The 17244-nt window shown below is 37.5% G+C and overlaps 1 protein-coding gene across 2 annotated transcripts in view; it reads right to left on the bottom strand.

Annotated features, from left to right (window-relative positions):
- Nucleotides 1-11493: 11493 nt before the first annotated feature.
- Nucleotides 11494-17244, bottom strand: part of MINPP1 (multiple inositol-polyphosphate phosphatase 1) — a 31358-nt gene continuing 25607 nt past the window's right edge. For both annotated transcript variants that reach the window (XM_033131019.1, XM_033131020.1), the window contains one exon: nucleotides 11494-12895. In XM_033131019.1, the coding sequence (XP_032986910.1) occupies nucleotides 12499-12895 (397 nt within the window). In that variant the 3' untranslated portion in view covers nucleotides 11494-12498. The remainder of the gene's footprint in view (nucleotides 12896-17244) is intronic.

Below are 17244 nucleotides of genomic sequence, written 5' to 3' on the forward strand. Positions count from 1 at the left end.
ACTAGATAAAATAATATAGGATGCCCAGTTAGGTTTGAATTTCAGATAAACAACAAATAATTATTTAGTGTAAATGTGTCCCATGCAATCTTTGGGACATACTTACCCTAAAATATTCTTTATTTTATGAAATTCTAATCTAACTCGGTGTCGTGTACTTTTATTTGCCAAATCTGGCAATCCTTCTTGTTATAGATCTTTATGCTATCTCTCGTAACCCCTACAGAAACATAAAAAATAAGAATAATGCTAATTTACAAATAAGGAAACTGAGGCTGAGAGGGAGATAGTAGTATCTTCAAGATTACAGCTGGTACATGCTTCAAGTCAGGATTTGAAGCGAGATCTGTCAAACACAAAGGCTCTGTTTTCATGTTTCAAGAAAACCAATAATTGCTATAATTGTTTTGTTCAGAGCAAGATCAAGAATATTACAGTTTTATAATTGTGAGATGAATGGATACGCTCTTGCAGTTCTCCAAACACAACTCTACCATGCTGTGACCTGGGACCATCGGCCTCTTCTCACCGTGAGAGTGCTACTCGGCCTTCAGGGCTCAGCTCACAGGTTACCTTACCGAGGAAGCTTCTCTGATCATCCCAAGAAGAGCTGATCATTCTACGCCTCTATTTCAGCACTTGCACAGTGTATTTCGATGATCTTACGGGTCTGTCTCCCTCAGAAGACCATGAGTTTCCTGAGACAGGGACCATGCCATTTTTCCAGTGCCTAGCATGGCAGAGGAGGCTCAGGAAATGTTCAGCAAATGCTTGAAGGGTGAAGCTCAAATTCCAGGCATCAGATTTAAATGAACTCTGCTAAAATACGTATGTATGGGATTACCAACTAGGAGACAATGGATCTCTTGGCTCTCTTTGAAAAATATCATCAAAGAATAGATAACTAGAAACTAACCTCGATCTACAGATGGGCAAGAAAACCATACTACTTTACTACTTAACTTGGGAACAGCCCTACCAATTACCTTTTCTTAAGATTCTGTTTTGCTGTGACCTTTCACACAGTAGTAACTTATTGCACAATAATCTTTTTTTTTTTTTTTTTTTTTAAAGATTTCATTGGGGAAGGGGAATAGGACTTTATTGGGGAACAGTGTGTACTTCCAGGACTTTTTCCAAGTCAAGTTGTTGTCCTTTCAATCTTAGTTGTGGAGCCCTCCACAACTCAGCTCGGCTCCAGGTTCAGTTGCCGTTGTTAGTTGCAGGGGGCACAGCCCACCATCCCTTGCAGAAGTTGAACAGGCAACCTTGTGGTTGAGAGCCCACTGGCTCACGTAGGAATCGAACTGGCAGCCTTCGGAGTTAGGAGCATGGCGCTCCAACCACCTGAGCCATGAAGCCAGCCCCACAAAGTCATTTTGATGAAGGAAATTTCTTTGTTGGGATCGTGTCTCGTGAAACCAAAGAGTGGAAGCACGGACCAAGGAGAGGAGAGGAGTTGTAAAAGAGGATAGTTTACTAAAAATAAAGGGCTACAGCTCCTGAGTGGGAGGGGGTCCCGAACGGGATACCCCATGACTGAGGCAAAAGCTCTTACTTTTGTATCTTCCCTTGCCTGCTTGGAGAAGGGAAGTAGCGCCTTCCAATGGAATTGTCTCTCAGGTTTGTTCTGTTTGCTCACCCTAAAGGGATTAACGAACCCATTTCTATCTATGGGATCTGTTTTGTCCAGCCAAAGGGGATTTATGAGATAATTAATTAACCTCAAGGCGCCAGTTACATTTTGTCCTGGAGTGAATAAGGCATTTCAGAACCTGGAGTTTTAGGATATGGCTGCCTTTGTTTATTCCACCAGGGACCTTCCTGTCTATCTAACAACATGCTAACTAACCTGTCTCAATTTTATATGCTAAAGATACATGTGCGTGGCATATAAGGATGCTATGCCTTAAAGTATTTCCTTGAATATATTCCAGAGACTTTTTTTTATCATCTAAAAGTAAATTATAATTCTGGTAAATACAGGGTTTCTCTCTGTCTTTCCTCCCTCATTGGAGAGACCTAGTGATTTCCAAGGGCGCCCAATTAGATTATTGAAAAGAAATATGGTACTCTTGTCCCTTGGCTGACCTGCTCGTCATCCTGAACCAAAACTCATTTTTAGTGCCAACAAAGCACTATTTCACTGAGAACAGAAATACACTCCTTCTCTCTGGTTTTGTGTCGTCCTACCACATCCAGATTATTCAGCAATTTTGCTGAAATATCTCAGATAAGAATGATTATGGGCCATTGCCCTTTCCAAAACAAAATAAATGCTACAAGTGTTACCTAGGGTGCCAAAAAAATGTATAAACATGACTTGTATTCATCTTTTGTTATTGGTGTATATTGAGTATTACAATTTTATTACAGTTTTTTCCTTTCTTAAAATGTATATACATTTGTTTGGCGCCCTCTGTATCTACATTAGTCAATAAATGTTTTAGGAATGATTGACAGGCTCAGATTTAGATAATTTCTATTAAGACAAATTATGATTAGATCCAAATGGCGACTCTCTTTTGGCAGAAGCACAAAGATATAAACAATCCACTCAGGAAAACATCTAATTTATTCTTTCATGCTGGGAAATGACTGATTCAATCTGGTGTGTCACTTAGAGTACTGGACAGAGATTTACGTGAAAAGGAAGTCTATCTAACAACAGTGGAATCCTAAACACCAACCATGCAGTGAGTGGTGTCCTGGACGCAGAGGAACTTCCTTCCCCCTCAGAAGCAAATTCTTCTTGCTCATCAGCTAGGCTGGGCAGTGATAAGGAAGTCACTGTTGGCTGTTCTTCAGTATGCAGGGGGGCAGGAGGGAGACACATAACATGTAAGAACACTGGCTCCAGTCACATTACTGGAATTTGTCTCCTAGACCTAACCCTGCCTGACCTTGGACAAGGCATTTCTCTCTGAGCCTCATTTTCCTCGTTAGTAAAATGGAAATAATATCACCTCATGGGTTACTGTGAGGATCAGGGAGACTATAGGTGGATGATTTAGTCCAGGGCCTTGCACAGTGAGCCCACAATCTCTTAGTTCCTCTTACTATTCTTTCTTGCCAATCAGCATGTCTGAAATCAGTGGAACAGTGAGCTGGCATGAAGATGGACAACGTTTCAGCTTCTGACCACAGCTTCCTCCAGATTTCCATGAATAATGTCAGTCATATTTACTAGGAGCAGAGATTTACATAGAGAGGGAGAGAGGGCCAGGACTGAGGATTTCAAGTGCTTCTCTTCTTTCCCTTCCATGCTCTTCGCCCCCTTCCCACCTTAGGTTCTAGAGCAGGGGTGTCAAAACTGCGGCCTGCGGGCCAACTGCGGCCCATGATCCATTGTTAATTGGCCCGCAGCAAATTCCAAAAATAGATTTAGTTTACTTAAATAAACCAGGTGAGGCAATACGTACTTCACCTCAAGTGAGTGGCCCGGCTGTTTGTGTATTTTACCACATATGGCCCTTGGTGAAAACCATTGAAAAAAGTTTGAACACCTCTGTTCTAGAGGGAAACAAAGACAAAAGTACAGAAGACATGACCAGGCAAAAGCATGTTACAAGACTTAAAATCCTGCCCCCTTGCGCTCCCCCAGGGAAACTGCAGTAAGCTGGGCTGGCCCTTGTGGGAGATCTCTTTCACATGGCTAGAGGCAAGTCGAGGGCCTAAGAGCAAAAGAGCTCCTGAAGCCTTTTCCTCCAAAGTCCATAGCCAGGTTCTCTGGATCTGATTACTGTAACAGCGCAGAAAAGGGAGTGCAGGAAGAACTGGCAAGTTATCAGGTTGGTGCAAAAGTAATTGCACTTTAAAAGGTTAAAAATAATCGCAAAAACCACAATTACTTTTGCACCAACCTAATAGCAAAGAAGCAACACATTCAAAAGAGCATCTGCCCCTCACCTATTGCTCAGCTTCAGGTTTTCTCAGAAGACAGTGAGAGCCCCAAGACTCCTGGCCTACATAAGCCCATCGGAGGGAGAGAAAAAGTCAGAAGAGTCAAACGCAACTACCCTACATACTTGGCTCGGACCTTTAACTCATTCAATATGCATTTTATTTAGCCCCTAGTACGGCTTGCACTTGGTCTAGATACGGAAACCCCACCCACACCATTAGAAGTCAGTCACAACCATAAGGAGGCTTCAACGCCTGACCCTGTGCTTCTCACAGCTGCCGTCTACTCTCTCAGGGCTGAAGTCCTTCCCTTCCCGCTAATGGCTTTGCCCTTTACCCAGACCCATCCTGAGGGCTGGGTGTGACAGAGGGGAGGGAGGGAGCAGAAGGGAGGTTGAAACTTCCTGAACTAGTAAGAGAGATGTTTTTTGTGGTTTTCCCTGGTTTCCCTTTCTTTAGTGCTGGGGGCAGAAAGCCACAGTGGCCCCGATGACTCAGGTGGGGACTGCTCCCACAAAGCCTCTTTAGATTTTAACTCAAGGTACAAAAGCCTCAGCCTTTCTCCCTCAGTTCCAAGTCATTAGGAACCTCCTATTTCTCTCACTGGACTGTCATTTGGCCCAACATAGAAAATTAGCATCTGACCTGGATTGGGGGAAAAGGTGGCACAACGCTGAAGAGATGCAGGTAGAGAGCCCGTACTTGTTTGCTCTGGGAAATTGTCTGCCTTACATCACAAGCGGGAAGATTTTAGCACAGGATTAGCCAAGAGTAGTAACAATCCACTCAAGTGTCATGAGCTGAGGGGAGGCCAAATGCTAGAGAGAATAAAAAAGCTCCACCAGATACTTCCTTTCCGGGCCAATCCAGATCATCGGTTCTGCCAACACAGGTCCCAAAACGGAACTGGAGGCAGTAAAGAGAGAGCTCACCATAGGCTCTTCTAAATCATAGTAGAGCTTGATTTTTTGATCTGTTAATTTACATTCCCACTCACCCAACCCTGTGATCTTTAAACATTAAATCAGCTTATATTAACTGGCTTGTATTTTTACTTTGGGATTTGGAAACTGAACTAATTCAATCAACCAGGCCCCTTTGTGTTTAAAAACAAAGAATAGAATTCAAAGAGGAAAGAAGAACTGCAGACCGCATGATACAATTGTTTCCTTGCTTGTTCTGTCACTAACATACTCTCTGACACTCTTCGTTTTCCAGATGAAAATAAAAAGGTGAGATACGAAGAAGGTAAGTCACCTTCCTCAAGTTGCAGAGCCAATTATTTGCAGAAGTCACACTATACCCCATATTTGTTTTGTTCTCAAATACACTACAGACTTCCTGTCGTCTATAGATTGGTGTCATGAGCTACTCTAAGATGTTAGCTGTCAGAACAGGAGCTTGGATTTCTTTAACTGGCTGAAAAAATGAAAGTTTCAGGTCTTGTGGCTTTTAAAAACCATCTCTTTAGTTGGTTTAGTTAGTAAATAAAAAGCAACAGGTGTTTGTTTGTTTGTTGCCAGGCCCTACTTCCTTGATGATGTGGTAACGGTAATTTTTATGATCTAAGAACCATCCCCTAATGGTCATCTCTTCCTGTTCTGCATCAGGCTTATTGCTCCCAATTTTCTGAAATTGTAATAATCACGCTAAAAAGCTTCTTTTCCAATGGCTGCCCTTTGCTATTTGCATAAGAATCAACTTGTGCGTCAGAGAGGTTCTACTTTTGAAACCTTATCCAATCTTTTGTTTGGAATTTCCAGAAAGTGGTATAAGAGCCAGCTCTGCCTTGAAAAAAAACTGGAGAAATCCTCAACAGGAAGGGATTCAAAAACAGGCTACACATTCCATGAAACAGATGGCTTCACTGGTGAATTCTACTAAACATTCAAAGAAAATTGAATATCTATCCTACTTAAATTCTTTAAGGTCAATATCCCTGATGAACACAGATGCAAAAATTCTCAACAAAATATTAACAAACCAAATTCAACAATACATTAAAAGGTTGGTACACCATGATCAAGTGGGATTTACTCCAGGGATGCAAGGATGGTTCAACATTCGCAAATCAATCAACATGACACACCACATGGACAAAATGAAGATAAAAATTATATGATCATCTCAATAGATGCAGAAAAAGCATTTGACAAAATTCAGCATCCAATTATTAAAACTCTCAACAAAGTGGGTATAGAGGAAACGAACCTCAACATGATAAAGGCCATATATAGTAAACCCACAGCTAACAGCATACTCCAAAAAGCCAAAAGCTTTTCCTCTAAGATCAGGAACAAGAGAAGGATACCTACTCTCAATAACATGGATGGACCTTAATGGTCATATGCTAAGTGAAATAAGTCAGAAAAAGAAAGACAAATTCTGTATGATTTCACTTATATGTGAAATCTAAAAACGAAAACAAAACTCATAGGTACAGAGAATAGATTAGTAGTTATCAGAGGGGAAGAGGGTTGGGGGATGGGTGAAATCGGTGAAGGGGGTCAATTGTATAGTGTCATAGTGATCATTTTGTAGTGTCTACAGATTGAATTATTATGTTGTACACCTGAAGCTAATATAGTGTTATATGCCAATTTTACCTTAAAAAAACCCCCCAAAACCCAAAACAAAAAAGCTAACTATTGGTGGTGTGGTCATATGGTGTTTGCTGTAACACACACTGTTATTGCAAAGGGGCACACTCTATTTATATGATGGAGTGGAGCAGAGATCACTGACATGGTGTAACACATGCAACTTGCAGCAAATCTTGTCTTTTTCATCCCCCTTAGAATTCTGCATATGAATATATGCTAAAGCATCTGCCTCTGCCATTGCTGTGCGTTCAATGAGCCTGGCTTTATGGACCCTAAGGATAACTTATGGGAGTGAGGCTATGCCATAAGGAGCCGTTTCACTGAATGAAGTAATGGAAAAGAAAATAAGCACACAATATAACTACAGTTCCCATTACTCTGGAATTCAAACACTCTAGAAGTCTCCAAAAAGGTCTGAATGGTGCTTTCCTTTGAAATACTGCAAATAAAATTCTAAGGGATGGTATGTAATACAACAATCAATAAACCTGCCCCACCCTCCTGATTAACTCAGAAAGCTTTCTGAGAAAGCTTTCACAACAGGTGCATGGCAGAGTCAGCTGATCCTGGGAAGAGAGAAGAAACTGACGTGTCAGTTTTTGGAAAACATCATATATGAGGTTCTGATTGCTTGTCTCCCTTGCATTTCTTGCTCAACGTGCAACTTCTTGACCTCAGCAATTATAGCCAACAGCTACGGAGAAGGACAAAGGGTGGCTGCGTCTTCAAAAGCATTTTAATTGCAGTGGTGAGCAGAATCAAGAGATTTGAGTGGTTTACAATCAGTGTGCATTACTCAATCTACTAACCAAAGTGCCCCAAATGAACTAGGTCCAAATTCCACTCTTTCCACTGATAACAAATTTGAATAGAACTTAAAGTGTAAAAAAAAAAATGCACTGTCATTCTCAAACTCCATTTCCTTATCTGCAAAATGGGTTTTACATTATCAACTTCACAGTCTACAACGAAGGAAGATTAACCGGAATAACTGGTAAATTACCTTCTATAGTATTTGGCAGATGTAGATATTTCACTTACCCAATGGCAACTATTATTTCACACACGATTTATTTTATAGCTAACCTAGTTAACACAGGTACATTGCTAAGTATTGGGAATTATAAATGTACCTGTTAACACTGTGGCTCTGTAACACAAGATGATCTTTCCCTTAAGACTAGACATCACAAATCTGTGTTTGGCCAAATACTATCAAATATATGTACCCATATCTACAAAAACGCTTATAAACTACTTAGTAACCAAAGAGTTTTTAGACGTGTTAAAGAAAGCAGTTCTTCGAAGCTCATACAGGCTCATGCGTTGGAGGAAAGTCTTTCAGTGATGCTTCTATTTTTTCAAGAGCCAGGCTTATAGCAGCTAGGTTTGAAAAGCAAGTATAGTAGGCCCCCTTACCCATGGTTTTGCTTTCCGTGGTTTCAGATACCCACTGTTAACCTAGGTTGCAAAACAGCACGTGTAAAATTCCAGAAATAAACAATTCTTAAGTTTTAAATCGTGCACCATTCTGAGTAGTCTGATGAAATCTCGCACCATCCTACTGTCCCAACCAGATGTGAATCATCCCGGATGTGAATCATCCCTTAGTGCATCCCTTAGTGCCTGTTAGTCACGGAGCAGCCATCTCCGTCATCAGATCAGCTGTATCGCAGTGTTAGTGTTCAAGTAACCCCTATTTTACTTAATAATGGCCGCAAAGCACAAGAGGAGTGATGCTGGCGATGCAGATATGCCAAAGAGAAGCCATAAAGCACTTCCTTTAAGTGACAAGGTTATGTATGGGAAAACAACATAGTATACACAGAAAGACCTGAAACCTTGCAACCAGACCAAAGTGAATGCAGAATCCAAGTTACTTCTGATTCCTTATCTACATCTGGAAGTTTCATGTATTGTTCATTTCTCAGTAAAGAAAAGGCACGGGATTGTTTCTATATCATTCCTTCCATCTTTTGCCCTAAGGATCTCAGTATCTTCCCTCACACTCTTTTCAGTCATCTAGTTCTAAAGTAGCAAGAAAAACTGTAAAACTCAATTGTTTTATCCCCCACCATGGACAGCACTTGTAGCATGCCTTAAAAAGACTACAACACTGTAATTATCTAAAATAACCAAATTTTAAAAACCAGGCTCTCATCTTAATCTCCATATTGCAAAAAGTGACAAGTTTCAGGGAGCAACACTGCAAACAGAAGGAAAAAAAGCACTATCTTGTTTCACCAAGACTAGTCTTCTCACCTTCTCAGAAAGGCAAGGGAAAGAAAACAAATGTAAGGAAAAGAAACTAAGGGTCCCTCAAAGGAAGAACAACCATGGCGAGTAAAATTAGCGTTCTTCCTATTTGCAATTAAAAATGTTTCTATACAAACACAAGTTTCTCATCTGTATGTACCCAAAGATATATTTTACATAATTTATATCCAAACTGGATTACAGTGGTACCTCGGTTTTCGAACGCCTCCATTGATGAACATTTCGGTTTACGAATGCTGTAAATTTTACGGATCTATGGTATCATTAGATAGTAAAATTCATGCTAGTTTTGCAGTTTTAGGAGTTGATTTTAAAAGTCTGGAACAGATTAATCCATTCTGCATTACTTTCTATGGGGAAACCATGCCACGGTTTTCGAATGTTTCAGAACTCGTGCGGTCTTCCGGAATGGATTATATTTGAAAACCGAGGTACCACTGTATTTTCATCCAGAATGAGAATATTTGTTGAAACGCTTTCCAAAAGCACCCAAACTGTTAATATTCAGTTAAAAGTCAATCAGTACCAAGCCTGGTAGAATAAGCTCTATGGAAAAAAGCAGAGAAACTACAGATTGTCATCCCAACTTAATTTTCCAAATTAGCTATTTCAGAAATAATATAAAATATTCTAATGAAACTTTCTCATTATACTGAGTACTTTTCAATTTGGAAGGCTATCAGTTTCATGAACAAATATTTGTTCTCTCAGCACAACAAACAAAAGTGTGAACATGAACTGCCTGAGTCTAAATAATGGTTTAAAATCTGAGAATAGTACATGGAAGATAATGAATTATAAATTAGTTTTAGAAATATTACAATTAATCCTTCTATCTTAAAATATATTACTTCAGTAATGATAGCGAAACTTTCAAAAGTTAACCTCCTAAGTTGGCAGGCATGAAGCTCAAACTACAAATCTTTTAGTTGGAAGAAATATGACACCTTTTTTCTTGCTGTGAAATTTTCTCAAAAATACTATCTCTCTCTCTCACACACACACTTAAAAAATAGCTTAATACATTAATATGCAGGTGCTTACAAGTGAATTGAGCTGCCAGATGAGTGGAAGGAAATGTTTAAGGAAGGGAAAAAGAATGGTTAGGAGAGAACTGAGGGATCTGTGAACTAAGTTCAGAAGAGTTAGGTATAGGCAAATGATATGGTAATGCAAATATTTATTTCCAGCTTACATTAGGCAGACAGTCCAAATTCCAAGTATCATTAAGGAACCACATGAAATACCAGAGAAATCATATTCCAAAAATTTACACTTATGTATTTTGATTTGGTTGTATGTAACTCCCAAATGTTTAAGGGCCTGCATCCGTTTTGCAGTTTACAAAAGCAAAGCACTCAAATAAAGATATGAAAGTTGATTATGCCTGGAAAAAACGAAGCTCTTTTTTCTTTACAAGTTAAGTTTTGCTTTCAGTATTAAAATTAAGACCAAGATTATATATGAAAACAGTATCCAGTGAATGATTATGTCTTGGAGAGCAGAAACTTCAAAATGATGACTAGCAATCTTGGTGTTATTAGCACCATGCTCTAACCAACTGAGCTGACCAGCCACCCTTAAAGTTTATTTTTTGATGTTCAACATTTTAAGCTGAACATTAAGGTCCTACCCTAGATAAGATATTTCGTTTTTATCATGACATTCTTCAGTTTCAGGCATTTCTGAAATGAGAATAATAGCACCAGAATAAGATCACCACCTCTGTAACATTAGCAAAAATGGACCACAATTATACTCCATCCTGAAATATTTTAAATAGCAATGACTACAAAGATGACAACATGGTTCTATTTAACAATGAAATTAAACAATTCCTATAAAACTTTCATAGTCTATAAAAAGTTTCTGAATCAAAAATTATTTAATGTGTCAAGACACCAAGTAAATTTGTTTTAAGGGTCTTTTTAAGAGACTCTCCTTGAAAAAAGAACTAGGTTCATTCAGTGTTATATGCCCATACACAGAATCTAGTTTTTGTACATGAAAAGTACTCAACAGGTATTGATGAATTGATGGCATTAATTTGTGACACATCAGGATCAAGGAGTCTTGAAAAACAAATACAGCAGCCAAAATAAATCACTAATTCAAGAATGATATGCACAGTATGTCCTTTTATAGACTATTTTAAAACTCCTACAACAGTACTACAAGTTTCCAGAGTCAAGCATGCAATGAAATGGTGACTACTGAATTTTATGTTGGCGGTTACCTCTAGGCAGGGAGGCATATGAAAGTCCTCAAGTGTTCTTATTTGGATCTAAACCAAATGTTTTAATGTTAATTTTGATAAAACAGGACAATGGGCATGAATGTTCATTATATTGTTCTCTTGTTGGCCTATTTGCAAAATTTTTAAAAAACATCAGACCTTTTTGCAGGAACAATTGATAAATCAACAGTATTTACCAGCTAATTATCTATTTTTTATGAACATCATTCATTTAAAGATCGATGATCTATGCATTATCTTTTATAATTTCAATATATAGTTGAGGTATTTCTGATTTAGATTTTTAATAAAATGGATTTCCATTTTTCTTTAAGAAGTTAAAATTAGAGGAAATTTCTATAGAAATAGTCTTTTATTGCCTGATTTAGTCAAAGCTGCTTGAAATTCCAATTTTTTACCATCAATCACTAATTGTGTATCAACATGAAGAGCAGAAAAGAGCTGGTTAGCAAAGTCACAAGAATTCTGTTTATTATTATAGCAAACACTTTCATGGCATTTGACAGAACTCAGAACTATTTCTTTGAAATGGGTTCGTATCTATGAAACTAAGCCAGCCAGGACTAAGTCTTTATTTAAAAAAAAAAAGAAAGAAAGAATGAATGAAAGAAATTAAGTAACCAAAAGGTATTTCACATAATAGCAAAATATAAAAATAGAAGCAAAATATTGACTTGTTAAGCAATGAATTTAAGAAACTTTGATTCCATCCATCTGACTTGTTGCTAATGGTCCTCTTTGTCCTTCCATTGTTATATATGTAAAATAGGTATGATAATAATTAAAGAATGGCCTTGTAGGACTTAGTAGGAGGTTAAAAGGAATTACTGGAAAAGTATTCAAATTCTTCATAAATACCATTAACAAAAATATTTATTTTATTATACTTTTTGTCTTCCTTCAGTGAAAGTGTCCTTTGAAATCAGACTGTTTTTAATATTGTTTCAAACTCTCAAAAAGAGAGATGTCAGCTTTCTTCCAAAGTGGTACTCCCACTGTATCACAATATTTCGCATTAAGGCAACATTAGAACTGTGCCGCCAGATGAAAAAGAGAGAATTGCAGCACAACTGGTAATGTTCCTAGACTTAGTTCAATCAACTTATGGATCATCCAAATGACATATTTTGTTACTCCAGTACTTTCAAGTATCATTTTGAAGACATATTCTCAGTGTGAGTTTCTTGTATAAATAGGAAGAATATAATTGCTGTAAACATTAGCAGTGCCAGCTATTTCTTTGAATACATTTTTTTCCCCCTTAAAAGAGCAGCTCCAGTGAAGAACCATCTTACACATCCATGTCCAGACTCAAAAAGAAACCCAATATTTTTCTGTGAAAAGACAGAAATACCCAAGCAATGTGAAAGCTTTTTGTAACCCGGGATTGCCTACTTATTCCAAGTATGTAATCACTCCCTATGGATTCCTAATGAAATTAAAATGTCCTCCAGTTATTCACAGCTCGTCGGATGTGTTGTTCACCTTTGGTAATTTACATTCTTGACTGGTATGACAACTCTGAAGGATGTCCTTGTAGTGGTTCTTCAGATCCTCATACAAAGAAACAGTTTCTTGTGAGTGAGCCAATGGTAACACCTTTTCATTCAATAACATCTGCACTTGGAATTCTTCTTTAGGAGTCTGAGCATTTTTACAATGGTAAAGGACAAATACTAGGTTTGAGGCATAGGGTACAATGAGACCACTTCGGAACTTCCGATTTATTTGTTCCTTGTAATTGTAAGCTGTTAGAGGCTCCTTGTCTTTGAAGTAGCCCATGAGAGAAAGCAGTGGAAGAAGGGTCTCTGCATGACCAAACTGAAGGATGACTGGAGAGGAAACCGGCTGAGACCTTAAACAAGAAAAAAAATGTATATATATTCACGTATATATTCATGTCACAGAACATAATATCTATACTTAGAAGTAGTGTACAACTTTCTCATCTTTTTATACATAACAATATGGCTGAAATTCTGTGTGGTGGAGAACTGAGCTTTTTATACTAAAAGTTAAGTTCCAAAATTCAGATCATTGCAGTATTGCAAATCCATCTAAAACAGTCTGCATACACATTATTCTTCAAGTTTAAAGAGAGAGTAGAGTCTTTACTTGTACAAGATTAAGGAACTTGAAGCAGATATGTATTTCAAAACTGTACTGCCATTCTGTGAATGAAATTGAGCAAACTGGCCCTGAGTGAACAATTGAGCACTCCATGGAGCTCTTCTGAACTTCAAATGTTATTTTATCTATATCTAGGGAATAAACATGAGCAACAGTCAGTTAATTATTGTTAAAACCAAACCAGAAAAGTAAATAGTAATTCATGAATCCTTCAATGTCTTACAAAGGCATGACTTTGACACCAACTCTAAATAGAATCACAAAAGGATAGAGGTACAACCTGTTCTAGCTGCTATACTGTGTCTGTGGTTGGAAACAACAGTTTTCAACACCATGAGCTACGTCATCTTGGTTTTTTTTTTTTTCTCAAGCTTTCTATGATTTTTTTCTTGTAAAGCCTTTTTAAAAATAAATAGCAGCAAATGACTGCTTAGCCTTTTCCCAACTTTTATAGAAAGAATACGACTATTGTTCTTAAATGTAATTTGTAAACCTATTCAAAACACAAGTAACCATCTGATTTTTTGCCATGACCCCACACGTTAGTTTACAAATTTAGTGCCTCTGGATTTTCTGGGAGGAGAGAGCAGCATTTATAGCAGTTTTTGAACCTTCCTCACTTTCCACATAAAAACAGATGGAGCGACTTAGCTGAAATTAGGAAGGGTTTAGCCCATACTAGAATTTGGTGAGTGACAGGGAGGATAACCACTAGTCCTCTTCTGGGGCTGAAGAAATCTAGCCCCTGTGAACTCTCTAAAAAGCCATCCAAGGCTCTACGCCAGGACAGAGTCCACACTAAGGAGAAACTGCTGAGAGTGGGGTGAAGACTAAGCAGGAGAAGGACAGCAGAGATAAAGGAAAGAGTCGGTCCAGATAAAAGTGGGGGGAGGGTACTAAAACCAGGAAATCTCAGAAAGCAACCTACCATATTTCTGAACAGTACACAACACACACACACACACACACACACACACACACACACACACACACGAGCTCTGTGAGTTAGTAAAGCAATCTGACATGAGCCTTCTTCTAAATTCTGAAAAACAAATTCACATTAAAATGAGCAACAGAAAAGTAAGAGAATAAGGGGTAGAAAAGCATCCCTATAGACAATACAATTAAATAAATGGAAAATACAAAACAAGAGATAAGACAAATAAACATACATAAGAAAAAATAAAGTGTGCTGGGGAAGGGAGGCGACCAACAAGTCTATGTACAAATAATAAGAGTTCAAAGTCCCAATAATTACATCCAAGCTATAGAAGAAATCAAATCTAGGTTGTGACCGAAATTTAAGTTTTAAATCTGAAGGTTCCTTAGGTTTATATAAAAGCAATAAACTCCGTTTTTTTTCCTTTTGACTACCTTACTGTCAGCCACATGTTAAAATCAGCTATTTTTGAGAAGAAAGTTAAGGAAAATTGTGTTTAAAAATGTTTATTGGGAGTTTTATGGGAAATCAAGTAAGTTTATATGTTAGATTTACACAGGAAGCTGTATCAGTATCAAAAAAGCAACTGTTCAGTTGACACATCTAAATTCAAAAAAAAACTTTTTAGTTTAGAATTCCAGGCAATTTTCAATCGGAAGGGAAAGTGCAATTTTTAAATAAATGCCATGAATAGTATGTTCTTATACAGATCAATCTCTTATTACAGAAGCTACAGTAATCAAGACAGTGTGGTACTGGTGAAAAGAATAGACAAATAGTTCAATGGAACAGAATAAAAAGCCCAAAATAGATGCCCATAAATACAGTCAACTGATTTTTGACAAAAGATCAATGACAATACAATGGAGCAAAGACAGTCTTTTTTCACAAATGGTGCTGGAACACTAGACATCCACGTGCAAAAAAATGAATATAGACACAGACCTTACACCCTTCACAAAAATTAACTCAAAAAAAAATCATAAACGTAAATGTAAAACTCAATACAATAAAACTCCTAGAAGATAACAAAGGAGAAAACCTAGATGAACCTTGGGTATGGCAATGACTTTTCAGATACAAAACTGAAGGCACAATCCAAGAAAAAAATAACTGATAAGCTGGACTTCATTCAAATCAAAAACTCTGCTCTACTAAAGTCAATGCCAAAAGAATGAGAAGACAAGTCACACACTGTGAGAAAATATTTGCAAAAGACACATTTACTAAGGACTGTTATCTAAAATATACAAAGAACCCCTGAGACTCAACAATAATAAACAAACAACCCAATTTAAAAAATGGGCAAAAGACCCGGACAGCTCACCAAAGAAGATATACTGGTGGCAAGTAAGCATATGAAAAGGTGCTCAACCGCATGTCATTAAGGAACTGCAAATTAAACCAACGAGATACTGCTATATACCTATTAGAATGGCCAACATCCAGAATATTGACAGCACCAATTGCTGACAACAAGATTTCATTCAGTTGCTGCGGTGGGAATGCAAAATGATACAGCCACCGTGGAAGTCAGTTAGGCAGTTTCTTAGAAAACTAAACATACTCTTACCACACAATTCAGCAATTGCATCCCTTGGTATTTACGCAAAGGAATTAAAAAGTTTACGCAATTGCACCCCTTGGTATTTACGCAAAGGAATTAAAAACTTATGACCACACAAAAACCTGAACATGGATGTTTATAGCATCTTTTTTCAAAACTGTCAAAACTTAGAAGTGGACCAAGAAGATGTCCTTTAGTAGGTAAATGGGTAAATAATGGTAGTACATCCGGACAACGAAATATTCTTCAGTGCTAAAAAGAAATGAGCTATCAAGCCATGAAAAGACATGGAGGAAACTTAAATGCATATTACTAAGTGAAAAAAGCCAATCTGAAAAGGCTACATAGTGTATGATTTCAACTATATGACATTCTGGAAAAGGTAAAACTTTTATAAAGACTATAAAAAGACCAGTGGCTACCTGGGGTCGTTGGGGAGGGAAGGATGAATTAGGCAAAGAACAGAGGATTTTTACGGCAGTGAAACTATTCTGTATGATACTACAATAGCGGATACACGTCATTATGCATTTGTTCAAACCCAGGGAATGTACACCGCCAACAGTGAACCCTAATGTAAATTATGAATTTTGGTGATAATGATACTTTGATGTGGGGTTATCAATTATAACAAATGTACCACTGTGGTGTGAAATGTCAATAGTAAAGGAGGTGGGGAGGCAGGAGTTTATGGGAATTCTCTATACTGTTTATTTTGCTACAAACCTAAAATTGCTGAGAGCAAGAAAGAAAATCATGTATGAGAGGACAAAAGGGGAAAGAATGTGTAAAAAGGTCACTTACTTTACTCTATTCCTAATATAAGGCCACTGCATGTAATTTTTTCATAAGATTGCTGAGAGCAAAAAGGTTGCTACATTCCATTCTATCTATGGTCCCATGTGTCTTTCTTTGTCATGAACATTCAACAGAGTTGTGAGGTTCAGGATGCTGTTAACAGAAAGGACTATGTTTTTATCTTTAACAAAAGAATATAGTCTTTTGGCAGGAAGATGTAAATATTTTTTAAAGAGGCAGCCAAGGCAATCAGTAAAGAAGCGTATTCAATACCCACTGCACCTGTAGTTTTTAACTTTGGAGGACATAAAACCATTTGAGAATCTGACTAAAGGAATGGGACTTCATCCCAGAGAAATGGACATAACAATAAAAACCTGAATACAGTTTTGGGAATTCACACTCTCTACACCCCAAGAATCCTTGTGCTATATATTATATTACAATCTGACACCTTGAGGAATAGTACACCAATAATTCTGTTCCACCTTGGTTTATATCTCCTACGTCATGTGTACTCCAGAGACGTCCAATAATTTTATTCTAATGAGTCTTATATTTAAAATGTCAACAGATGAATTAAATTTACATTTTATATTTACATACTTAACATCAAATTAAGAAGCAGACATTCTATAATTTGCTTTGGACTTTCGTATTTTACTTTTTTCTTTATTGTCTCGTTTTGTTTTTTTTCCCTATTTTTTTTTATATCTTTCTGTTTCTTCTCTATTCTGACTCCATATTCTGATCCATCAACAAACACAGA

Source organism: Rhinolophus ferrumequinum, chromosome 16, assembly GCF_004115265.2.
Source record: "Rhinolophus ferrumequinum isolate MPI-CBG mRhiFer1 chromosome 16, mRhiFer1_v1.p, whole genome shotgun sequence".
Taxonomy (NCBI): Eukaryota; Metazoa; Chordata; class Mammalia; order Chiroptera; family Rhinolophidae; genus Rhinolophus; species Rhinolophus ferrumequinum.